The sequence below is a fragment of the Panthera tigris genome, chromosome C1 (genome assembly GCF_018350195.1).
Source record: "Panthera tigris isolate Pti1 chromosome C1, P.tigris_Pti1_mat1.1, whole genome shotgun sequence".
Lineage (NCBI taxonomy): Eukaryota > Metazoa > Chordata > Mammalia > Carnivora > Felidae > Panthera > Panthera tigris.
Window position 1 is genome coordinate 150,274,028 of NC_056667.1, and position 25,937 is coordinate 150,299,964.

Genomic DNA, 25,937 nt, shown 5'->3' on the forward strand with positions numbered 1-25,937 from the left:
TTCCACAAATGAGTGAAAACATATGATATCTGTCTTTGTCTGACTGACCTATTTCACTTAGCATAATACCTTCTACATACATCCATGTTGTTGCCAATGGCAAGATTTCATTCTTTTTTGTTGCCGAGTAGTATTCCATTGTATATGTATACCATATCTTCTATGCTCATGGATTAGAAGAACAAATATTGTTAAAATGTCGATACTACCCAAAGCAATCTACATGTTCAATGCAATCCCAATAAAAATAGCACCATCATTCTTCTCAGAGCTAGAGCAGAGAATCCTAAAATTTGGCCCCATATAGCCAAAGTAATGCTGAAAAAGAAAACCAAAGCTGGAGACATCACAATCCCAGACTTTAGCCTGTACTACAAAGCTGTAATCATCAAGACAGTATGGTATTGGCACAAAAACAGACACATAGACCAATGGAATACAACAAAGAACCCAGAATTGGACCCACAAATGTATGGCCAACTAATCTTTCACAAAGCAGGAAAGAGTATCCAATGAAAAAATGTCTCTTTAGCAAATCGTGTTGAGAGAACTGGACAGTTACATGCAGAAGAATGAAACAAGATGATTTTCTTACACCATACACAAAAATAAATTCAAAATAGATGGAAAGACCTAAATGTGAGACAGGAAACTGTCAAAATCCTAGAAGAGAAAATAGGCAACCTCTCTGACCTCAGCCACAGCAACTTCTTATGTGACATGTCTCCAAAGGCAAGGGAAATAAAAGCAACAACGAGCTATTGGGACCTCATCAAGTTAAAAAGCTTCTGCACAGCAAAGGAAATAATCACCAAAACCAAAAGGCAACCAATGGAATGGGAGAAGATATTTGCAAATGACATATCAGATAAAGGTTTAGTATCCAAAATCGATAAAGAACTCATCAAACTCAACACCCAAAAAACAAATAATCCAGTGAAGACACGGGCAGAAGACATGAATAGACACTCTTCCAAAGAAGACATCCAAATAGCAACAGACACATGAAAAGATGCTCAACATCACTCATCATCAGGGAAATACAAATCAAAATCACAATGAGATATCACCTCACACCAGTCAGAGTGGCTAAAATTAACGACTCAGGAAACAACAGATGTTGGTAAGGATGTGGAGAAAGGGGAACTCTTGCATTGTTGGTGGGAATGCAAACAGGTGCACTACTCTGGAAAACAGTGTGGAGATTCCTCAAAAAATTAAAAATAGAATCACCCTAAGACCCAGAAATACCACTACTAGGAATTTATCCAAAGGATACATGAGTGCTGATTCACAGGGACACATGTAACCCAACGTTTATAGCAGTGTTATCAACATTAACCAAATTATGGAAAGAGCCCAAATGTCCATCAACTGATGAGTGGATAAAAAGATCAAACATCTTCTGAACAATTTTAAACAATGTGTAAACATTGTTTAATAAGTGAACAATTAAGCATCAGTGTTAATAAAGGCTTATATTCAAATATGAGAGAAAAGACGAATGTCACTTGTAGCAACTCTGGATTGTAGCTGGGAGCAAATCTCTGGGTCAAGCCCCCTTAAAACTATGCACCATTTTTAAAGCCACTGAGATATTCAAAACTGACGCTTAGGAAATAAATGTTTTACCTCAGCCATTCTGAACAAGGGGTGCAGGAGAGTGTCTTTAATTTCTAGTTCTGCTATGTCTATTTGCATTAATTTATTTCGGTATATCCAGGGCTTGCTATTTCTTTTAAACCCATGGAGTCTATAAATAGGAAACCAAATATTGCTTGGCCATCACTACTATGAAGGAATTACTATCACAAGACTTATATTCTTGCTAACTTAATATCTGTAATATGTACTCGACTATAATATTTTTCCTAAATTTGTGTTTATTTAGTATTATGAGACAAAGGGATTTGTGCACACATTCCTTTCTTAAAGTATGGGGCATAATTATTTCTATATCTATTCATTACAACCTTTAGCCTTCCTTTAATGTCTCTTTTAGATTAAACCAGCAAATCTTTTTAAGTGTGGATCATTCACGTAATCGTTATCACAGTGCACTTCCCAGGACTTCACACAGCACCAAACATTTGAAGAAAAGGCTAAACAAGCCACATTTAGACCAGAAAGAAATTAGACACCACACCATCAGCTTGCTGTGCCGTGATGCCAGCCACATCATGTCTCTGGGCCTCAGTTTCTGCATGTGCAAAACAAGGCAACTAAAAAGAAATGTCGTGGCTTCTTCACCCACTTTAGACACACCTGGGGAGCTTTAAAAAAACACTCATGCCTGGGATCTACCCTCCCTCCCAAAGATTCTGACTTGTTTTGTCTGTGTGGGGAAGCCAAAACGTTTTTTAAGGATCTCACACTTCTAATTAGCGGCTTCGATGAGAAATACTGACTTACCTACTCTCAAAGGCCCTTCTGAACATTTGTCCACTTTCTACATGTATAATCTGGGTTGATTAGCTAGATTAATTGTTTCTTATTAAATTTGTGTATTTTCTAGTCCTATAAATATGTCCCATAACCTTTTAGTGTCAGGTATTTGCATTTTTGAAACAGTGTCTGACACAAATTCAGTGTTAGTTATTATTATGGATGACTGAAGAAAGCATGTACCTGTATAAACACTTCACCAGGAGCACTACTTAGTACAGAAGTGTACAGCATAATTTCTACCCAGTGGGTATGTTAGTCTTACTTAGAGAATACTTACTAATATTATTATAAAGCGTTTGTATATATTAACCCAGAAATCCTGAAGAGGGAGCCAACATTAAACCCATTTTACAGATCAGAAATCCAAGGCACAGAAAAATCCAGTTACCTTTCTGGAGCCACAAAGCTAGTTAAATGGCAGAGGTAGAATTTTATCCCAGGCAATTGGTTTCAGAGGCCAAATACTGCCTTCCTGAACTCTAATTATACTTACTAGTCCTCTCCAACTTTAAGCACATTTTCCAGCAAGAAATGGTTAAGATGACTACTGGATTTAATTAAATTTAGGTGATTTCAGTCCATCTCCCCCATAGCATTTTCTAAGCAGAGTCTTGCTCATTTCCTACCTTTTCTCTAGCTTCATTAATCTCCTATTAGAAACATTTCTTCTATGGTGTTTGTAAATGTCTTTATTATTATTTGCTAATTTAATAATAGTTGCTAAAGATATTAAGTAAGACTGGTTTAAGCAAACTTCTTTTAGGGGCACACAGGTGGCTCAGTCAGTTGAGCAACTGAAACTTGGTTTCAGCTTAGGTCAGGATCTCATGGTTCGTGAGTTCAAGCCCCACATCCGGCTTCACACTATCATAGTGTGGAGCCTGCTTAGAATTCTCTCTCTCTCTCTCTCTCTCTCTCTCTCTCTCTCTGCCCCTCCTGTGTGTGCTCTCTCTCAAAATAAATAAACTAAAAAAATTTTTTCTACAGCACCTTCTTTTAACTCAACCATTCCTATTTCTAATTACCCCACTCTTTAATCAGCTTTAAATCCATCTGACAGAAGTAATCAGAAAGCATTTCTCTAAAAACAGCAAGTGAGGCACTGTAATGAATATTCTTACTAAAAATCTAAGTATATTATAGGCACTAAATTTTCTTCCACTATTAATCAGTTAACTTGATTTTTAACTGTAGAATTACATTTGTCAAGCTTGTTTTGTCCTTATTGAGTTCAGGCAGTTGAAGATCATTATGCCATTATTTCCTGCAAGTATTTATATTATTTGAATATGGAACTACATATAACACCTGTGCAATTTTAGCAGCTTCATCAAGATCCCGAGTTTTTAAGAAGTTTTCTAAGTTTGGGTGCTAGAAAGTAGATCAATTCCCTTTGAAGCAGTCATATATAAATATATATATAATAATAATAAATAATACATGAATAATAAATAAATATAAATATATATAATATATATAAGCATATATATATAAACATATATATATATATGCTTATATATATAACTTAATCTGTCCTCCTAAAACATACTAAAGACATTAGATTCCAATATTAAGTTTGATTATGGAAACTCTTGGAAAGATATTTAGACTTGAGACTTCAACAGGACATGTAGTGATTCTCACTCATGTTCTTCCCCCCGTGAACATTTTCTCTGAATATGCAGTTTAAAATAGCTATGGATACACTGCTAACTAATTTATAAAATAAATATGAATTTGTGGGTAATACAATTATATGCTTTCACATTCTAAATTCTTTCATCTATGTTTTTTCTTTCCAACAGAAATCAGGAGAGAAAACTGATATTTTTCATTAAACACTGGCTTGCCAACACAATTGTAAAGTTTGACAAAAATGTTTTCTCTCTTTCATAAAAACCTTAGAGAGCTATTTAAATATAATGGTAATTTTTTTTAACACAGCAGACCTTAGCTCTCACACCAGTAAATCAGAAGGCAAAACTCATAGGTTAAAAGCAAAGAATTTTTAAAAGCTAGTTCCCCATAAAAACTTAATGTGTTTCTAAATGAATATCTATCATCACATTGCCATAACTAATTTCTTACTAGTATAGTATTTTTTCTTGCTAATAAAATCCATAAGCATCAGAATTTACCTGACAATACAGTAAGCTGGGAGAGACGGACTCAGGTCTTTGGCGGTCACATAAGGACAACTGGACTTGGTTTCTAGCTGCACTCATCACAGTATCTCTGGATCTCCTATGTAAATGAGACGTATATGGGGTCTTCCTGAACTATGGATGTTTACTGCTTTGAGCTGGCCAGGATTGGAACATGCACCTCTCTTTAGGTGTTCGGACTGCTATTAAGACACTATGGAAATGTTTATATTATCACCTCTTTTCCAAAATTCATGGCTGTCTAAGTCAATGGATGTGCCAAGAGGTCACTAAGCATCCTTAAAAAAAGCAGGTCAGTACAGGGGCACTCCCTTTCTATTAGGGATCGTTACATTACAATGACCTATGAGGTGATTCTTATATTTATTATTGGGCCTCCAGTATTTACAAGAGTGCCTTGCGCACACTAGACATTCTTTAACTATTTATTAGATGAATACGGATCCACACTACAACATAGACTTCATGAAAGCAGAGACAATATCTGCATTATTATCCAGTCTTTTTACCACTAGCATGGTGCCTGGCACAAGACGTCACTCTATAAATTTAAACCGAATGAATGAATAATTAATCCTTTAAATAAGTTTCTTTGAGTACTTGCTGAACACAAAACTAAATCTAGGATCATTTCTAGAGACTCTGATGTCTGGGGCCAGGGGCTGCAGGGATGGACATGAGAATCATGAACTAAAATGCCAGACCAAGTAGGAAAATAATTAAACTAATTTTTAGAAGTTCTGACTTCTTACTCATATACTACTTTAAGCTGTCACAAAAGCAAGCTTGGGGATCTTGTGTCCATCATCCATCCATTTCCAAATGCCTGGCAAAGCAATTCATGATGTCATGTGTTCTCATCCCTTATCCTTTATTCCAGACAACTGTTTGGAAATAAAACCAATCAGTCAATGAATTCTTATCGAGTACCAATTCTATACCTAGTCTTAGCTAGATTTCTAGAGGTGAAAGACATAGCTTTTGCTTGGAATCACAGTTTAATCCAGGGAATTTAAGCATATCTGAGCTTCAATGTAGGGGATTTACGTAAGTCTCTGAAACTTTTTTTTTTTAATTTTTTAAAATATTTTTTTAAAATTTATTTTAATGTCTTATTTATTTTTGATACAGAGAGAGACAGAGTATGAATGGGGGAGGGTCAGAGAGAGGAAGACACAGAATCCAAAGCAGGCTCCAGGCTCTGAGCTGTCAGCACAGAGCCCGACGTGGGGCTCGAACTCATGGACCGTGAGATCATGACCTGAGCCGAAGTCGGACGCTTAACCGACTGAGCCACCCAGGAGCCGCAAGTCTCTGAAACTTTAAATTTGCAGGGAAATGTACCTAAATGAATGATGATAGAAGTCATCATCATCATCATATCAAAACAACTCTTGATAAGACTTTTTTCATAAACATGATTTCTCATTTGCATTCACTAAAGTATTGTGAGTGAGAGGAGACATGATTATGTCCATTTTCATGGGTAAATTTAGGATCAAGGAACTTAAATAACTTGACCCAAAGTAACACACATATAGTAAGAAACAAACATAGATTTGAGATGGGAATGGTTTTCCCCTTCCAAATTCTTCATGTTTTTCCCCAGTACGCTTTGCTGTTTTGAGATAAATGGTGATCAATGATCCCCATATCAACACAGATTCCTCTAACCCTAAAGCTTCTTTTCCACTGTCATCAATAGTTTAGTTTTGAGACTGATGACACATTAAAATGATGTGTACAAAGATGATTCCAGAATCTCACAGAGACACTACTCCTCCTTAGAAAGCCTCAAATGCATAGCTCCTCCATCTTTCAGAGCCTCTTTTGAAATATGAATTTGAGGGAGAGTTTGGGTTGCTTTGGCTTTAACTGCCACCCAGTACACAAATGTCCCTTTAGTCTACATCTTCTTTGTGTCAAATCCCAAGCTTTACTGCTAGCTGCCTCCAAGCTTGCCAGAATCAAGAACTTGGATAAAATCTAGCTGGCGGAAATTCAATCCAGGCAAGACAAAAGTGATGCTGATAGGCAGAAGTATTTAGAGTAAATAAGGAGAAGTGCTGTTTCGCTGGCAATCGGGACATCATACCCACCAAACATAAACAGCTTTGTGGTGTTACTGGACTCTGTTGCTTCTGGACTTCCTAACAGCTACTGTGGCTGGAAATGCCATCTTCCATCTCCAGCTGGCTTGAAGGCTGCATACTGTCTTCCAAATTAAGATTCTGCCACAGTGATGTACACATTTGTCATATCCAGCTGGACTACTAGAATGCGTTCTAGCTGGTTCTCAATACACAAAACTACATAAACGTTACAGACAACAGTGTAAAGTAATTTACTTGTTGGGAAAACCAGCCATCAAAATTAGATGCATGCCTTGGTCTTTGGACAGGCCCTATGGCTGTCACGTCTACAAAGGAACACTAACTTTAGTCACTAAAGACCAAGTTACATCACTGGCTCATGTGAGGCCAATGCCTGAGCTTTGTAATGAAGATACAAATAACTGATGAATCTAAAAGAAAGGAAGGAAGGAAGGAAGGAAGGAAGGAAGGAAGGAAGGAAGGAAGGAAGGAAAAGAAAGAAAGAAAGAAAGAAAGAGAAAGAAAAAGGGAGAAACCTTGTTCATTGGGAAACAATGAACAATGAAACATTACATTAAATGTAAAGTTCCCTGTAAAATTCACCCTGTCAAAATGCCACCCAAAAAATCTACTACTTCTTTGCTAATACGAAAAACTGCAATTGCAAAATAAAATGTTTATTTTTTCAATGAATTATCTGCCACTTTTTATTCCCAGAGAATATCGTAACTTATAACTTTGATTAAAGAAAAAAAGTGTGTGTGTGTGTGTGTGTGTGTGTGTGTGTGTGTGCGCGCGTGTGCGTGTCGTAATTTCTCCACTTGGACCAAGATTGAATGGCATAATGTATAATATAGACCAAAAATAGGCATTTTTTACCTGTAAAGTCCAGATAATAAGTATTGCAAGTTTTGTGAGCTGTATGATCTCTGTTTAACTACTCTTAAAAAGTGCAGAAGCTGTCCTAGCATGTAAATGAACATGGCAGTGTTCCAGGAAAACTTTCTTTATCAACACTGAAAATTTAAAAATGTAAACACCATGCTTAGTTTTTGGGTCTGCAAAAACCAGTAATAGACTGGACTCAGCCCATGGGTCCATTCTATGGACTATATAAATTAAGACATATACTTGCACACCACCAGGAAGTAGGTCCTTAGCTCTGCCGCTGCTTTCCTGGAACATCTGGGGCAAGTTATTAACCTACCTCAGTTTTATCATCTGTAAAACAAAATTAATAATCTAAAAAATCTTTTTTTTTTAAGTTTATTTATTTATTTTGAGAGGGAAAGAACGAGCAGGGGAGGGGCTAGAGAGGAAAAGAGAGAATCCCAAGCAGGTTCTGCACTGCCATCAGAGAGCCCAACACAGGGCTCAATCCCATGAACTGTGAGATCATGACTTGAGCCCACTTCAAGAGTCAAACACTTAACCAACTGAGCCACCCAGGCGCCCCATAACCTTAAAAGTCATAATGGATTACTGGGAGCATGAACTCTGATAATACGTTTTGCACATGATACCAATTGTCTGCAGTAAGTGCTCAATAAATGTTATCTATTACTATGCATTACTATTTTGGAGTTAGCTCCTCTTTAGCTTATTTTAGTGAAAGGATTAGAAAAAGAGCTTTTCTTATATTTAAATTTTCAAAACTATGTTTGTAAGTGCCTGACTAGTCTCGAGAATTTTCAAGGAAGGAGGGAACCACATTTACCCAAAGATACCAAAGAACATTTGGAGTGGGGCAAATGAAGGCGCAACCCCGAGTTACAAAATGTCCCTCCATCTGAGAGGACACCTACCCGATTTCTGTCTTCGTTTGTCAACAGTTTCTCCTCCACACACTTATCCAAGACATCTTTAACCAGAATTCTGTCCACCAGGGAGGGCTGAAGGAGGTTCAGCAGCTGGAGACACTCATCATGAGCGTTCTCAGAGGATGGAGAGGGCAAGTCGGTGAGCTCTGGGTTCAGGTAGCGGGCGGCTAAAACGCTGCCTGCTCTCTGAAGGGCCACCACAAATTGTCTAGCCCAGCCCGGGGGCCAGACTCCCTTCTCCAAGGTGCTCAGAAGCAGTTCCGCTGCGTGTATGTTCCCAGCGGTGACGGCCATCCTCTGAATCTGCTCCTTCAAGTCTGCAGGGAGAAAGGTCAGGTAGTCCAGCACGGGCTCCACCTGGATGTACGTTTTCACTCTGGTCCTGAAACACGAGAGGAGGTAGCAGAAACTCCTGTCTGCGCAATATCCATTCGACATCTTTCGTTCGTGCTCAGAAAAGGGAGGGGGTTCTCCCAAGTAGACCGACGGTTGCTGTTCTCTGCTCAACAGGTGAGAGGTGCGCGCCGCGGTCCGCTGCCTTGGCAGCCACAGGGGTTCACAGCCAGGTGCCAGACGGCCGGGGTGCGCGCAGGGCCCGCTGGCCGGGGCGCGAGGGCGCGGTCGGTCGCACCCGCGGAGGGGGCGGGTGGGCAGGTGGCCGGGCGCGCTGGCCTAGGGACGCGGCGGCGAGATGCTGCGGACGGTCAGGCGCGCTACTTCCGACTCTCTGCAGTGCTCGCCAGAGACCCGCCAGAGACCGGCCGCTGCAAACTCGAGAGGGAGCTTTGAGCCCCGCTTTCCACCGGGCAGTTCTTGTAGTTTACCGAACTTCAGTTTCTGTTTCGATTCTCTTCCCCGCCCCCGCGTCAGGGCTTTCCCGACGTAATCCGCCAGGCGGGGAGTGTCGGTTTCCTTGGGGAGGAGACGCCCTTTGGTTGGTCCTGGCGAGGACCGGTCGCAGGCACTGTAGGAAACGGAAACAGAAAGCGAATTCGAATAAGACAGCCCCGGTGGAGCCATGCTTCTTATGCAGGTGTTTTCCCTTCTTTGCAGGGTTCTGCCTCAAAAATCAGATGTCTTTCCCACCGCCGTCTAGCATACCCCTTGTCAGTTAAAACGTGCAGGGCTTGAAAGCGCGTTATGGGGGACTTCCCAGTGTAGAAGCGAAGAGAAGATGCCTGTAACACTGATGCCAACAGAAGGAGACACCCTTGGTTGGTGCGTACAGGTAGGTTCTGCCCTGACCCCCTGCCCGGTGGTAAGATGCTAAGACTGCAGAGTATGGGGTGAAGAGGTAAAGCTAAGAAAGCTAAGAAGACATCTTTCCAGAGATGTGTAGACCCAGAACGCCAGGATGAAGTGACCCCTGCACCCTTTCTAGAATAAACCTGACTTCCTGTGGGTCCCCCGAAACGACCTCTTTGCTTTTACAGTCTGTGGGGAAAGAGTGAATAATGATAAACACCTTATTTTCTTGCCTCATGTAGTATTTATTTGGCTTTGACCAGGGCCCAGTGACAGACGAAGAGGGACTTTAACCACCAACTCAGCTTAGGAGGAAGCCAAGAATGAAGGTTTTCTATCTCTCAGCCTGTAAGTTCCCCATATTCTTTAATATACAACTTTCCTTTAATAAAACAAAACAAAATCCCCAACAACTTATTTTTGATATAGCTGCCATTCTTTTCTTGGATTCAATACAGAAAGTTTTGGCTGAAGCAGCTAGGAACTTAATTAGCAACTAATGTACCAACTTGTAGTAAACATCAACATTTGTCTATGTCATGAGGGAAAAAAAGACACCCACACTGAAAAATGGCAGCTTCGGTTCAGTACAGAAGCCACATGAAAGTGAGTTCTTCAGGTTGCTACTCATATTCTGCCTCCCTGGGTGGCTGTGGGTAGTAGTGTATATGCTTCATGATGAGAACCTCATGGTCTAGAGTTATGTGGAGGAAGGAGGGGGTCACTTAAGCCTTTAAAAAGATACATTTAGGAAAAGTAATCTGTTAGCAAAGCACATTCAGTGAAGTTTGGATAGGACAGGGAGGCCTGGTGGTGCTTTGGACTAGGTAAGAGAAATACTTGTTTTCGTCAGAGGCATACAAAATATTCAATTGAGCTCTTCATTTTATTTTATCTTATTTTATGTTCTAATGATATTATGTAGCTAAGCTTTTTCTTCCTATGTGGATTGTAAGCTGCTTGAAGAGAGGACATATTTACACAGTAACCAGTACAATGCAAGCAGTAGGTCCTACCAGTAGGTCCTTGCTGATTATCCCCAATGAGAATTTTATTTGCCTTGACCTTAGCAGCTGGTTCAATGTCAGACACATAGTGAGAGCTGTTGAAGCGAAATGCAACTTTGGCCTTGCAGATGAACCTGCTTTATATTATTCTTTAACGTTTCTTCATAAAACACTACTATGTATTTACTTATTTTGGGGAGTTGACCCCTTAAATAAAAGATATCAAATTAGATGCCTCTACAAAAGTATTCAAATGATCAATTTTAGTTATTGGGTGTATGAAGATATCTTTTAGGACTATTCCAAGAAATTCCTTCCATGCCTGCTCTTCAGGTGCTGGCCGGTTTCACTCAGTATGTTAAGACAAAAACCAACCAACCAACCAAAAATCGTTCTGTCCCCTAATACTCATCCCTCTGTCCTTGGGTTTCAAACACTGGAGGATACAAAGGTTTTGATGGTCAAATATGGGGAGATAATGTCATCTTCTTAACACCATGGAACTGCTGTTGGGGTGACAGAAGGTCAAAAGTAGAAGCTTTGATATTTAGTGTTCAGCGTACCTCATTTGTTCATACAATAATTTGAAAGTATTTATTAAGTACCTGCAATATGAGCAGTGCTGCTCTTGTGTAGTTAATAAAACTGAACAAAGTTTCTTTTTTTATGGAGCTCACATTCTAATAGGAGTGGAGGACAAATACCAAATAATAGAGAACAAATGCTATGAGGACTATGGTAAGATCCATTCCTGTTTCTGATACTATCATAAATGAGATCATTTTCTTTATTTCTCTTTCAGATAATTCATTTTTAGTGTATACAAATGCTACTGATTTTTGTATATTGATTTCATATCCTACAGCTTTGCTGAATGAATTAGGTGATGAGATCTAATTAGGTTTTGGTGGAGTCTTTAAATTTTTCTCTGTATAGAATCATGTCACCTGCAAATAGATACAACTTTACTTCTTTTTGTCCAATTCAGATGCCTTTCCTTTCTTTTTTCTTGCCTGATTGCTCTGTTCAGGACTTCTAGTACTATGTTGAATATGAGTGGGGACAGTGGGCACCCTTGTCTTGTTCCTGATCTTGGTAAGACCTAGATAATAATGCACATTATAGTTTCACCGGTTGATTTTCCATATAGACAGCCTCCTTTAAATCACACCATTACCATTCCATAATATCCATCAACAACAATTCATATTTATTCTCAAGTAAGAGTCACTTTGCTGGATGAGGATTGAATGATGAGGACTGAGAATGGGTGGGGAAGCCTGAAGGAAAATAGAAAGGAACATCTTTTTTAGGAATTTTCCATCATCTTGATAGGACCCCTTCTGGAAGAAGGAGATTGGGGTGGGGGGGGGGAATCCGAGCCAGTCTCTCAAAACATGTCTTTTTTCTTTATCCACAAGTTTGCAGCATGATTTAGTTTATTTTCTGCTTTTTGTTTGGGCATTTTCCTCTGTCAATTTTCCTGATAAGTTTCATTTTCATTCTCCTCCTTGTTGTCTAAATATCAGTTTCTGTTTCCTCTTTCCTTTGGGATAGAAAATCTGTTGAATTTTATCTGTTTCCTTTTTTCTAGACCTGCCTTTTCTTTTTAAACCCAAAAGAAACATTTTAGGCCCCATCACCTCATCAATTTTAAAAGTCACTTGTTAGCATTTTGTTCTCAGAAACAGTAATTCAGAAAGATACAAGATAACTGACTCCTGCCATTATCCAACTTTTCATCTGAGTTTTGTACAATTGAGAAGTAATTGTACTTTTTTTTTTCTTTTTGGCAAACTGGAAGTATAATTTCACAGCTGCATGTGGTTTTAAACTTAATCTAGCAGTATACTGTTCTGATTAAGCATCATGACCCTGAGCCAGGACATCAGAACTCACATCTCAGCCCTGCCTCTATTTTTTTTTTTAAGTTCAGGTATTTATTTTGAGAGAGACAGAGACAGCACAAGCAGGGGAGGGGCAGAGAGAAGAAGAAGAAGGAGAGAGAGAGAGAGAGAGAGAGAGAGAGAGACAGAGAATCCCAAGCAGGCTCCACACTGTCAGCACAGAGCCCGATGTGAGGCTCAAACTCCTGAACCGTTAGATCATGACCTGAGCGGAAACCAAGAGTCAGTGCTTAACCAACTGAGCCACCCAGGTAACCCTCAGCACTGCCTCTTAATTGCTGTGTGGTCTTAGGAAAAACCACCTAAAATTTTGCACTTGTGAAACAAGAACACCAGTACCATACCATAAGGTTGTTCAAAGGTTAGACCGTAAAGCACTTAGCACCAGTCCAAGAAGCGACTGCCAGCATTCTTATATAAGCAATGAGTAAGAGATGTTGCTACCTCTCAGAGAATGCACAATTTATAGTGGAAATAAATTAGTGACGTATATATAAACCTATATAATAACTAGCCATGTAATTGAGTTTTTAGACAGTATCACTTTTTTCAAGAAACAGAAGCTGATAGACTGATTTAGCAGAGAAGGTTATTGAAAGTGTACTGTCACAGCTTTGTATTTCAAAACAGGAGCTCCAAAACAGAAAGCTAAAACTTTTAGCTAAGTTTATTAGATCCTGATACTCAGTTCTTAATTATTTTTACCAATTCAGTTATAAAGGTCTGGTTGTAAGCATGCACATGTAAACGTCTTTTTACATAACAAACACTGTTAGAAAAAAAAATCAGGTATCAGTGAACATTTTTCCAAACATCTGTTTTTCCAAATGCTTCCTCCATAGCTTAAGTCTTTTCAAAAACAGTCACTTGGACATGTTTTTGTTAAAACAACACCTTTACCTCAAAGGCAGAAATTGGCCATGCTTCTTTTACTTGATTTTAAAACCAATGGTTGAGAGCAAGCTTCAATCAGAGGGATTAGAGCGTCATTGTGTTTTTCCTTGAAATGACAGTTGACATTTAGCTGGTAAACACTTGGGGTTAGATGTCTCATCCTGTGTTCATTTTGATTAAAGGGTTGCTGCTCTAATTACTTAATATCCACCCCCATACAATTAGTTAAATATTTTTATTTCACCTGTTCATATTATAACTGACAAAGTTTTGAAGTAGGTGTGCTATAGAACAAGTTATTGAAATCAAATATTAACATAAATTGAATCAATCTATTTGAATTGCTAAATCACAAAGGGTTAAACTAAGATTTTTTTAAATAAAAAAGCATTGTCAATTACAAAATACCTTTTATTGTTAACCCACTGGATTATATCAATGACATTGAACAATGTCATTTCATCTTCATCTGATGCCTTACTATTTAATTTGTTTGTATTTAGGATAAATTATTATAGTTGTATACGTAAAGATTTTTCTCAGTGAGTACATACAAAAGTTTATTATGGTCCACGGTCAACTACTTTTAGTAATAAGGAATCAAAAACAAACTCCTTGGAGACCTCAGCTCTAGAGAGCCCAAGCACTAGAGGCTGTGATGAATTTGAAGAGCAGAATTAATATGAGTAGAAGAGGAAGATGTGTAGGTGAAAGGAGAGTGAACGTCGGAAAAAGAAGGGCAATTCAGCATTTAGATCTTGGAAGAACATTTCCAATTTCTAGTATTGCTTTGTGACAAATGTCAGTATACTAAGTTAACACATGCAAACTGAATATATTTCATATCATTGCCAGGCATGCAATAGGATATGAAATGTATTCGGGAATTGAATATTTTAATAAAATTAATGTTTCACTTAAGAAACAGTTTATGTTCACTGTAGAAATTTTGGAAGGAAATAACACAATACTGAAGATGATTGTATTAATTACTTGTCCTCCCATCCCCAGAGATAAGCATTATTAATATTTTAAGTGTATTTCCTACCAATATCTTATTATGTAAATATAGGTGTATATGCCTGTGTGCATATACACATCTCTTCAACAGGGAGTGATCTGAGATGAGGAAGAGGTCTCCAAAGAAGAGATCTTCATAGGGAGACCATGTTGACATGCCAAGGGGAGAAAGAGTCTGCGGGAGATTCCCAGTAGCAGGGATGGCTGGGATATTTGGGCAGCAATGCCTATTATTGAATAACAAGCACATTCTTATGTTGCACTTGCTGTACTGACCCTTCTTGGTCCCAGATCTTTCATAAAAGTCTGCCACAAAGAACAGCTTTGTGTTGTGGTGCTTTGGTGAATAAAGGGAGTTGGTGACCCCATGTGGTACAGCAGAGCTGCATAGGAAGAAAATGTATCTGCTGAAATTGTGACAGGGAACGTGGATTGAGAATTCCATCCAAGGGTGACAATGAGAGCATAAGCCCCCGAGGAATCTTCAGACATCTTAGGGATAGTGCCAGACTTACAATGCTCTGCAGAATGGAAAGGGCCATCTCTGTAGGCATGCTTTCAGCTACAAGATGAAGAATGCTAAGTAAATGTGGTGCAGCCAGAAGGATTGGTTTTTCTCACATAACAAGAGGAGTCAGTGCATTCATTGATGTCAGAACCCTAGGATGCGTCTCATGGTTGCAAAATGGCTACAGTAGCTACAAACATTATTTCTTCTCACAGCTTCAGTTAAAAGCTTGTTGTAGAGGGTTGGAGCATCAAGTTTCTCCCATTTGCTTCCTCCCAACAGTGAAGGGAAAAAAAAATGTCCTAGGAGCCCCCCCCTCGCCCCCGCAGCAGAATTTCTTGTATATTTATTTCATTGGCTGGAACTGGGTTGTATCCTTCCCTAACATAAAGTGGTATCTGCTCATAAATTAAACAATTCTGATATTTAATAGTAAGGCACTGTTTATCCTAGGCGCTCAAACCATTTTATTTAAATTTTAAAATACACAGATGACCCAAGGAAAGCTAGAAAATTTTGTTTTCCAGCTGATTTCCCTACTGGAGCACACATATTGCCCTTGGAGAGCACCCCCAATGGGAGGTAGTGCCAAAGCAGCTGTTCAATTCTTGTTGTGGCCACAGAGTGAGTTAGGAAGTTGTTCTCAAGCCCGGTGAGCTGCATATTAGACTCACATGGAAAGATGTATACAATTATCCACTGCATCCAAATCTCCACTGTTGGAACTTTCGTGTCCGTTATTTTCCCTTTCAATTCCACTTGTGATTCTGCTCTCCAGCCAGAGGTGAGGACGAGGTGTTAGGGCCTCTGCTAGCCTAGTGCTGGCTGAGTCCAGCAGAGTCTCATTATTCATGATAGTTTTGTACTATAAAGTTGTACTGAATCACTGAATACAGAACCACTGCTCTTGGGGATATGCAGAATGAGGTCACACTCTGCTCACAACATTTTAAAAACGAATCAATATATAACCTTGATTTGTGTGTGTTTCTGTTTAAAGACACCTTATGTAATATGTACTGTTGATTCGTTAACATTGAACTCACGCTGAACAGCACTATAACTCATACCTGAGGGAAGCTTATCCAATGCACATTTTCTCTGTGAGATGCATCACAGTTTTCCTGTGCTTGGAAACACCAGATAACACTTCAGGACTCTGCTTGGAGTCATTTTAAACAGTGAAATCACCAACAAAAAGCACAAAAATGCAAAAAATCGGCACTAAATATACCATGAAAAGGACACTTGTTCATAGTATGAGAGCTGAAACAAGAAGGGAAAACTTCGCCTTGTTCAGCCTCGGCTGGGAACATCCGCATCAGGTTATTCAAATTTTTCGCTACTCTGCACAGATCCACCAATGATTCCTCAAAAGTAATGATTTGGGGGTTACAGATAAATTTTAGTGAGTAGGTAAGTAGTTTCCTAGGCTACCCAGGTGAATATGAAAAACTCAGCTGTGCTTTGTGTACTTCCTGGGTCATTCCCATTCAGTTTAGCTAAAGCCAAGATATAAATGAACATATATTTTCAGCACTTTGTTCTGAGAAATGTAGTTTGCAACATTCGTCTACCAAATCCATTGACCTGGACACTGTCAGATATTTGCCTAGAACAAATGAAATGTATTCTACATCACAGAAAATACATACCTTCATGGCAGTAGCACTGTGAACACTTCAGAATGTAAATCTCCAGCAGATATTTGAAAAAAAATGGATCATATATAAATTCAACTAAAAAGGTCATCTAATGTGTGTGAACTGGAAAGTAACAAACAAGGGCAGAAAATCTGAACCTGAGTGACGTTAGAGGAATTTTAGCTTATCTTACACCTAACTGTTACCTAGGCTCTGGGTAGTCCCCAACCCATTGGTTCAGCAAAGAGAATCAGCGACCCCTCTGGTTCAAAACAACTGTCTTCCTTATGTTAAGCAACTGGAATTTCTTATACTTCTTCTACCATTAAGAGGGAAATTAGGAAGACTATCAGGAAATCCAAGTTTCACACCCAATAAAGCTCCATTGTGTAGCCACTGTTATTCCAAGTCTGTCATACCCTTGGTGACTAATATTCAAACTGTACTTTGAGGAAACTTAATATGACATAGTGATACGTTAGAGGGGTATGGAGAGAGGCTCAGTGGGCAAGGCTCTGGGCCCCACTCCTACTCCAAAGACAGCAGATCATCTTTTATACACTTTATACTTTGGGACTAAGACTAGAGGTACATTTGGAGTAGAAAAGCACACTGGTGGTGTCAGAGAATCTGGTGGTCATGCTAAACAGTCCACGAATATCTATTTGTACAATCAACTACAGTAAGGACTTTCCTCTGCCAAGGAATCAAGTTTTAAATAGGCCTCACCTCAAGTCTTTCTGGCATCCCTGACACGATTTCTTCTGAGGAAGACAAGGGACATTAACTTTTGCCTGATAAAAGGCATGATTTTGAATATGACAGTGGCTAATCCCTGATGACCTCAAGGCCATGACTAGGTCAAGAGACTCATTTAAAAAAAAAAAATTGTTGTGAGAAAAAAATTCCACAAAGACCAGAACATGACGTATAAAGAATTCTTTAAAGAAATAGAAATATTGTACCAGAGACTTCTTTTTTTCATTTTATAGAGAGAAGAAGAGAGAGCTCAAGAGGGGAGGGGACAGAGAGAGAGGGAGAGAATCCCAAGCAGCCTTCATGACCAGTGTGGAGCTCTACACGGGGGTCAATCCCACAACCTGAGCCAAAATCAAGAGTCCAGTGTTCAACCGACTGAGCCACTCAGGTGCCCCAAGTAGTACAGCCTTCTTGAACTGTCTCCCAACAAGTCAAAACTCTGAGTTTAGGCTGGGCAGCTGTCTTTGCCCCAGCCATTTTTTCACAGAACCACATATGAGAAAATTTGGGCAAGTTCTGAAAACAGTATATCATATTGTTGAGGGAGGGAAAGGGACTTTGTTGAGGGATGGAAAGGGACTTCTACGCTTGTTATAAGTGAAAGAAGGCATGAGTAGAATCAGTCAGTGACTCAAAGAATGACACACCAATTCACTCAGGCTGCAAATGATACCACATTTTATAAAGCAAATGATCCTAAAATGTGTAATGATTTCATATTTGTACAACTTACGATTTACTTTTTTAAATATTTTAAAATATCTTAAAAATACTTTTGTAAAATATTTCCTGATTCCTGCTAAAATGATTTAATCTTTCTCCTTTAAATTCCTAATTAGGACGTGTGTTTGTGCATTGCATTTGCTTGTCTCTAATGCATATTTGTGTTGAAGGTGTATAGACTTAGGGGAGTTTGCATAGTCCTTCCCAACCTTTAGAACTGGTGCAAAAATTTTGGAACTTAGTTAGCACAGATGGTGTTAATTCATTGATTCTTTCTCCTCCAATGCAGTAAAAGATTCAAGAGAGACATATTGTGCTATGTGGGAATTTGTTTTTAGTTACAGAGCGGTCCAAATTATTTTATTACTACAAGTGATGCACTTAAAAATATTTCAAGATGAAGGATTTATGATTTTAATAGATGGATAAATGTAAATAAGGCTGCAAGCATCGATTGCAAGTGGTGTTTGATTTAATACATTTTATAAATATTTTCTTTTTCAGGAACAGACTAGTTATGTGCACATAAATGTGCTGTATGTCATTGATTAGGAATTAAGAATAATATTTGGGGCGCCTGGGTGGCTCAGTTGGTTAAGCGGCCAACTCTTGGTTTTGGCTTAGGTCATGATGTCATTCGTGAGTTCGAACCCCACATCAGGCTCTGTGCTGACAGTATGGAGCCTGCTTGGGACTCTGTCTCTCTCCCCTCTCTCTCTGCCCCTCCTGCACTCTCTCTCAAAATAAATACATAAACTTTAAAAAAAGGAATTAAGAATAATATCAACATTTAATATTTGTGGGATGCCACAATGAATTGTAGAGAAAACTTGAGCTTCTTCACAAAATGAATTCCAAAAGCTGACCCAGGTTCTCAGGTGGGCCCAAGAACTGCCTGTGGCTCATTAAGTGCCTGGAACTTTGATGACAAGTGACTCTCTGAGGAAGTGGCAGACTCAAAGCAGCCCAGGCCAAGTGGTTGACATTCGGCTGTATCTCTCCATTCTCAGAAAGGTATTCAGAAAGGGGAAGCCAGACCTTGCTTCCTTCCTCAGGCTCTTGTATACAACCTGCTTATAATTGTGTTTCCTCTGCCGCCACCTTGTGGGGTTTTTACTGTCAATATTAACTGTGTCAGAACCGATTTGGCTGGTATCAATTAAGTAAAATCGCAACTATGAACGATATATAGAATTTTTAACAGATAAAAGAAAAGGTAGGTAATCTATATTTCCCAATGGGAAGATAAAGATAAAGATAATTTGGTATAGACTTATTTTATAAAAGCAGAGAACAACATAAAGGGGACTAATGGATCTTCTAGAAGGGAATATCCCCATTTTCCAGAGGAGGAACCAAGATTCATAAAAGTTTTATTACATTGCCCAATGTCACAGAGCCAGAAGATGAACTTGGAGTCAATTATAAAGCTCTAAACTATTTATTGCCCAGTTCTTTTAGGCGTTAGCGTAAACAATAATGACTAGTACCAACTGTTTTAACATGTAAATTTTCTTATTTTTCCAGTATGGTAAGGCCAACAGATCAGAGGTGACTGCCATTGGAAAAACAGTTTGTTACAATTTCCAAGAAGAGGGGCACATCACCCATGGAGGACCACATAGAGAAATGCCAGGGTCAGTCAAGAGGCAGAAGGAACAAGGGAAGCATGGGCAGAAACCTTGATTGTGGTTTCTATGGGAAAGGCAATGCGAGGTAAGGTAGGTAGGGTTAGAATTGACGAGTTTGAATAATTTTAGAGGGCTCTGGGCAGGGAGGTTATCTCTAGCTGCCTGTTGTCCAGCCCCGGGGAGATTAATGCAGAGAAGTACTGTCCTTTGGGGTGAAAGAGCCCAGAAAGGAGGTAGTTTAGGGCAGGGACTGTGGATTGCCTAGTTTACGTATGACAGTTGAGTCATTTGCTATCTCTAAGAATTGCCTGTCTCTAAGAGGGCCAGTCTCTTTCGAGGCGGAGAGGCCCCAGATGCCTGAGAGTCAGGAATACAGAAAATAAGAAAATATAGTACATACACCAATTAACATATTCCCTTGAACTCGCAATGTGTGTGTAAATAAATGAAATCAGTAGTGATAAAGAGAAATTATCCTAACTCTGACATTGGTATTAATTTATGACATTGGTAATTAATTTATTGGTATTAACCACATGATGTGGTTAGCTGATAGTTTTATACATAAATATTACCAAATATCAATCAGGAGGAAATACCAAAATTGATCTAAGTATCGGCTGTTTTTTTCATTATTGAAAAACTATGATAGGGTCACAAACTTAAAGATAAATGTTTTCCTGCAAGGTTGAGATTATACTTACTTTTTTTCAAATTTAGACTGAAAAAGATCTATTTTAGGCACATGCTTTTCCAGCAAAAATTAGTTTTGTTTCCTTCTAAACAGTTTTCACTTTATGTGAATATTTATTTAAAATAATGTGTAGAAAGGTTTTACATCAGAATTTGAATATTAAGAACCACGTGATCTTTCTTTCAATTTTTTTAAATGTTTATTTATGAGACAGAGAGAGACAGAGCATGAGTGGGGGAGGGGCAGAGACAGAGGGAGACACAGAATCCAAAGCAGGCTCCAGGCTCTGGGCTGTCAGCAGAGCCGGACACGGGGCTCAAACTCACAAACCGTGAAATCACGACTTGATCCAAAGTCGGTCGCTCAACCGACTGAGCCACCCAGGCACCCCACAAACCACTTGATCTTTCTTACCCATCTACTTAGATATTAGTTCTCTCTGTCCCCAGTCAGCGTTTTGGTAACTTCTCTTTATTTAATTATGCATTCTGATATCACTACCATTTTCAACAATTTATGAGCAAATCGTTTTGTAAAGCTTCTGTTGCTAGGTTACATTCTCCTTTACTAGAATCATGGTGGCTGAATAAAAACTTACGTTCATGTTCGCTCTCTCTCTCTCTCTTTCTATCTTTTCTATCTCTGTCTCTTCCTCTCTCTCCCTCCTTCCCCCCACCTTCTATATAGCCTATTTGTTTAATCATCCCTTTGGATTTAATTCACCATTCAGTATAATTATTCTATAAATATTTGTTGTATGCAATTTGCCTGGATTTTTGCCTTACCTTACAGAAAAATTAAATGGGTTGAGTTTCTCATTGAAAAGTTGTCAAATTCTGTCAGGATTGTAAGTGTAAGTTGTGGAATTTCTTTTTCTTCAACCTGCATGATATTTTCCACTTGTTCCTGAAGACCCATGCTCTACCCTCTATTTTGCACTGTGCCCTGGGATGCTGACCTTTATGGACTGCATCCATGAACTCTCTTTCCTGCTGGCTTCTGATTGAGTTCAGCCAGTGGAAGCACTGACAGGTGATCAGAGGCAGGGGAAAGAGTGAGGTTGTAGTATTTGTTCCCTCAGCTCCCTTCTGTGTAGTTCATCATGTATCCTTCTACTAAAGGTCATGTGTCAGATGGCTGTCTCTGTATAGCTACTCTCTTTAGGTTTCAACACTGCTTCTTTGCCTTGCCCTCTCATCCTAAGGGCAGTAATGGATTCTCATCGTAGCTTGCTCTGAGATGCCCCATCATCCCCTTTTGCGGAATCTTAACTGTATTAACACCTTTGTAAATGGTGACTTTATTGCAGTTTCTCAATTACTATGCTTGAGTGTGCCATCTGCTGTTTTCTGATGGATATGGCAGCGACTGAGTTTTTTGGCTAAAGGCAGGAGAGCAAAACAAATGTCCGAGGTAGGTGAAATGAAGCAAATCTTGGATGGGGCATTAGCTGGGCTTGTTACACCTACCCAGGTTGCTCCTGACACCATTTCTGATCATGAGTCCTCATCAATGTTAGTATATATCATAATCCCAACCTCAGGGACTATATACACAGAGAGCACCAATTTTTTTTTCTTTTTATTTAGTTCAGTTTTTAATTTAGGATAACTCAAGCAATAAAGTTCTACCCAGTTTAATTCTTTTTTTTAATTGTTTTTTAACGTTTTTATTTATTTTTGGGACAGAGAGAGACAGAGCATGAACGGGGGAGGGGCAGAGAGAGAGGGAGACACAGAATCGGAAACAGGCTCCAGGCTCCGAGCCATCAGCCCAGAGCCTGATGCAGGGCTCGAACTCACGGACCGCGAGATTGTGACCTGAGCTGAAGTCGGACGCTTAACCGACTGAGCCACCCAGGCGCCCCTACCCAGTTTAATTCTTAGTTTAAGCAACATAAAAAGCTCTAAGCATGGGACTTCATTCATATATTCATTCATTCATTCATTCAAAACTATAGGAGCACTGTAGGTTGTCATTTTCCAAACATGAATAAATCAGGTCATGTTTTGTTTTAAAAATATTTTGCAACTCTTTCGATCTGTGTCTCCCTCCATAATTCAACTTATTACTATCTTAGTTTCCTCTTAAAATATAATTGGTGCTACTAATTTCACAAGATTTGGAGGAAACTCAAATATGATAATGTCCAAAATAGCTATGAAAAGCGTCATGTGCTATATAAATAAATAGGTTGTAGTTGTTAAAATTTCTATTACTGGGTCTTATTCTTACCAATAGTTTCACATTGATGAGAGAGAGGGGCAATCTTATCTTCACACATATGCAAAACAACTAAGCATTAGTGTAGAAATGGAATGATCTCAGCTTTTAGTCTGTAATGTGTTTAAGCACTTTTATGTTTTTGATCAAAATACTTTTGTTTTTTTGTAACAGGACTACTCTAACTTAATTTCCATTGTATGTGAGCAAGTTACTAACCAAGGATAAGCACCAGCTAAAATAAGTATTCAGTCAACATTAGTTTTTTCTATATTTCTATAATTTTGAAAGTATATGATCCCATGTTATTAATATGGAGTCTAATTGATATTCACAAGCATGAAACCTGGATTTAACATGTAAGGTGGGTATTTTTCCAACATTTCCTGAGTAACAGATTATTTTATCAAGGTTATTAATCAGTATTGCAGCTTGCTCTTTTACTTTCTTTCTTTTTTAAGTAGGCTCCACGCCAAGTGTGGAGTCCAATGTGGGGCTTGAACTCACGACCCTGAGATCAAGACCTGAGCTGAGATCAAGAGTTGGATGTTCACTTGACTGAGCCACCTAGGCGCGTAAGTATTGCAGCTGTTTTTGAGGATTTTTTTGTGGACACATTTTGTGGTCAACATTTTAGATACAGTTTTAGAATTTCTCAAGAAGTTTGCATTGAATCTAGATTGCTTAATAGTGCCTGATGATCCAAGTGAGGAAGTATGTATTACGAAACTACCATTCTTCACCTCTCTGAAGAGCCCTGTTGACACTTTTCGTATATGCGTTACTCTTTTTTAAATTGCTTTTGAGTTTGTGCTTCTGCCAAAAGAGTACTTAATGTTACGGAAATTAGAAACAGAAAAACTGTTGTTGAAAGCTTAGCTGAATAAGGGCAGTTTGTCAAGTGGCTGGTCTCAGTAATAAAAGACAAATAATATTTACTTCTGTCTTATTTGTGAAGCTTATTTTTCTCTGTCCTCACTAGTGGGCATTAACCCTTAGGTACTTGCAATAGTTTTATAATAAAATTGTTACTGGATAGTTTCATTTTATACTGTCACATTTTTATGCCTTGTACAAATAATACATACAGAGCCTTCATTATTCCATACAATATGTTATTCCATAAAAACAATAAATAGTTTCCTCAAAAAGTATGACAATTATTGCATGTATATCAATTAAAACCATGGCATGAAATCTGTATGAATACATTTTAGCATAAAATAGATAAACAAATACTAGGGCAGATCTAAGGTGATGACACAACAGTGGACGTTATGACTAACGTATGGACATATTTCCTCTTCCTCACCTTCCAGATTTGGTGTGCTATATAGATGGAACTGTGCCCCCCTAAAATTCATTTGTTGAAGCCCTAAGCCCCAGTGTAATGATATTGGGAATCATTGGATGGTAATTAGGTTTAGATGAGATGAGGAAGGTATAACTCTCACGATGGGAGTAATGCCCTTATAAGAAGAGACAACAGAGAACTTACTTCCTCTGTCTCTCTCCACCCACATAGTCAGAGGACAGAGCAAGAATGAGGAAGAACCATGTGTGGATACAGCAAGAAGGCGGCCATCTGCAACCCAAGGAGAGAGTTCTGACCAGACACTGCCCCTGCCGGCACCTTGATCTTGGACCTTCAGTTTCCAGAATTGTGAGAAATAAACTCCTCCTGTTCTTTAGGCCAGCCAGTCTATGGTGTTTTGTTATGGCAGCATGAGCTGAGACATTGTGTGTGTGTGTGTAGTTTCTCAAACTACATGGACTTAAAATTTGCCAGAATCATTTTGCATATGTAATAAGCTATACCTTTTATCTACTAGGTCATAAATCTATTTCTGTTATTAATTTCTAGGAAAATGATGTAAGAGGTATTCATTTCTTGGGCTCCTCTTATTTCATCACCAGCATTAGCAATTAATTTTCACTTTAAGACCACTTTGGAGGAATACCTTCCACGTCCCACCAAGTTCTTCCCTACCTCCCAACAGTTGCTGCATATGTAACAAGTGGAGAATAGCAAGGTTCATTAAGATACAGATGCTGGGTGGTTAGTACAAACCATCACTAGTTAAGCTGTTCACTCCATCCAGCCTCTTAGATCAACAACCTACCTCACACTATCACCTAGTTTCACAGACATCCCAAGTCTCACATGTACCACGTTGAGTTTTGATTTGGCCACCCCAAACAACTCTTCCTTGGTCTTTACCATTGGCAAAGATAAACAAAGCAGGACTAGTTAAAGTGGTAAGGATGATTTTAATCCATAATATACTATTTATACTAAATAATAGGGAAATATTTACAATAACAATAATGGGGAAAAATGTCCAGAGTGGATGGAATTCAACTTTGATTTGTACAGAAGTGACAGGGTATTTAAAAGGGAGAGTGAGAGAATAGGAAAGGAGTAAGTGGGGGCTTTATAGTGTCAGGAAAAAGAAAAATTACAAAAAGCAGTAAGAAGGGTTTAGTTGATGTGAAACACATCTGGGTTTGTCTGCTGGCGTTTCTCCAAGTTAGGCTCCTACCCTCTCACAGAGACTAGGAGAGTAGGCCCGATCTTCAGATGTTGGCTGGAACAAACAGTAAATTCTTTTGGCAGGCTTGAGTTCTCTCAGATAAGTACTTTAAAGGGAGCTACAGTCATCCTAGGGATGCAGCCTGGAGCTGTCAGACTATGTTAGTGTTTGTTCAATTCTTTATAGGTCAGGATTAAGGCTTAGTCAAGAAGAGAGCTCAGAAGAACCCGGCTAGAGTTTGGTCAAGGAGAGAGTTATTTATCACCATGTCATTAAAGGGCAAATCTAGGGGCACCTGGGTGGCTCAGTCGGTTAAGCGTCTGATTTCAGCACAGGTCATGATCTCACTGTGGGTTCAAGCCCTGCATCGGGCTCTGTGCTGACAGCTCAGAGCCTGGAGCCTGCTTCAGATTCTGTGTCTCCCTCTCTCTCTGCCCCTCCCCAGCTTGCACTCTGTCTGTCTCACTCTCAAAAATAAATAAACATTAACAAAATAAATAAATAAATAAATAAAGGGCAAATCGAAAACATCAGTACCTTACCTTAAAAATAAAAAATAATTTCACCACATCTCCCATCTCAGCTGCTAACCCTGGTAAACACCACCATCTCTAAATTACCAA

At 39.0% G+C, this 25,937-nt stretch overlaps 1 protein-coding gene and 1 long non-coding RNA gene across 5 annotated transcripts in view; one reads left to right on the forward strand and one right to left on the reverse strand.

Moving 5' to 3' along the window:
* The window catches only part of IFIH1 (interferon induced with helicase C domain 1), a 54,750-nt gene extending 45,383 nt beyond the window's left edge, over window positions 1-9,367 (reverse strand). For both annotated transcript variants that reach the window (XM_042994570.1, XM_007078447.3), the window contains exon 1: window positions 8,512-9,367. In XM_042994570.1, coding sequence (XP_042850504.1) covers window positions 8,512-8,964 — 453 coding nt within the window. In that variant the 5' untranslated portion in view covers window positions 8,965-9,367. The remainder of the gene's footprint in view (window positions 1-8,511) is intronic.
* Window positions 9,368-9,426: 59 nt separating this feature from the next.
* On the forward strand, window positions 9,427-23,282 carry LOC122240934. Of its 3 annotated transcripts, none has more exons than XR_006220738.1 (6): window positions 9,427-9,754; window positions 10,035-10,119; window positions 19,760-19,948; window positions 21,867-21,970; window positions 22,955-23,144; window positions 23,245-23,282. It is a non-coding gene; the product is annotated as an uncharacterized LOC122240934 (long non-coding RNA). The 3 variants fall into 3 exon arrangements; XR_006220739.1 differs by having other exon boundaries at window positions 9,429-9,754; window positions 19,760-19,869; XR_006220737.1 differs by lacking the exon at window positions 19,760-19,948 and having other exon boundaries at window positions 9,438-9,754.
* The last annotated feature ends 2,655 nt before the right edge of the window (window positions 23,283-25,937 follow it).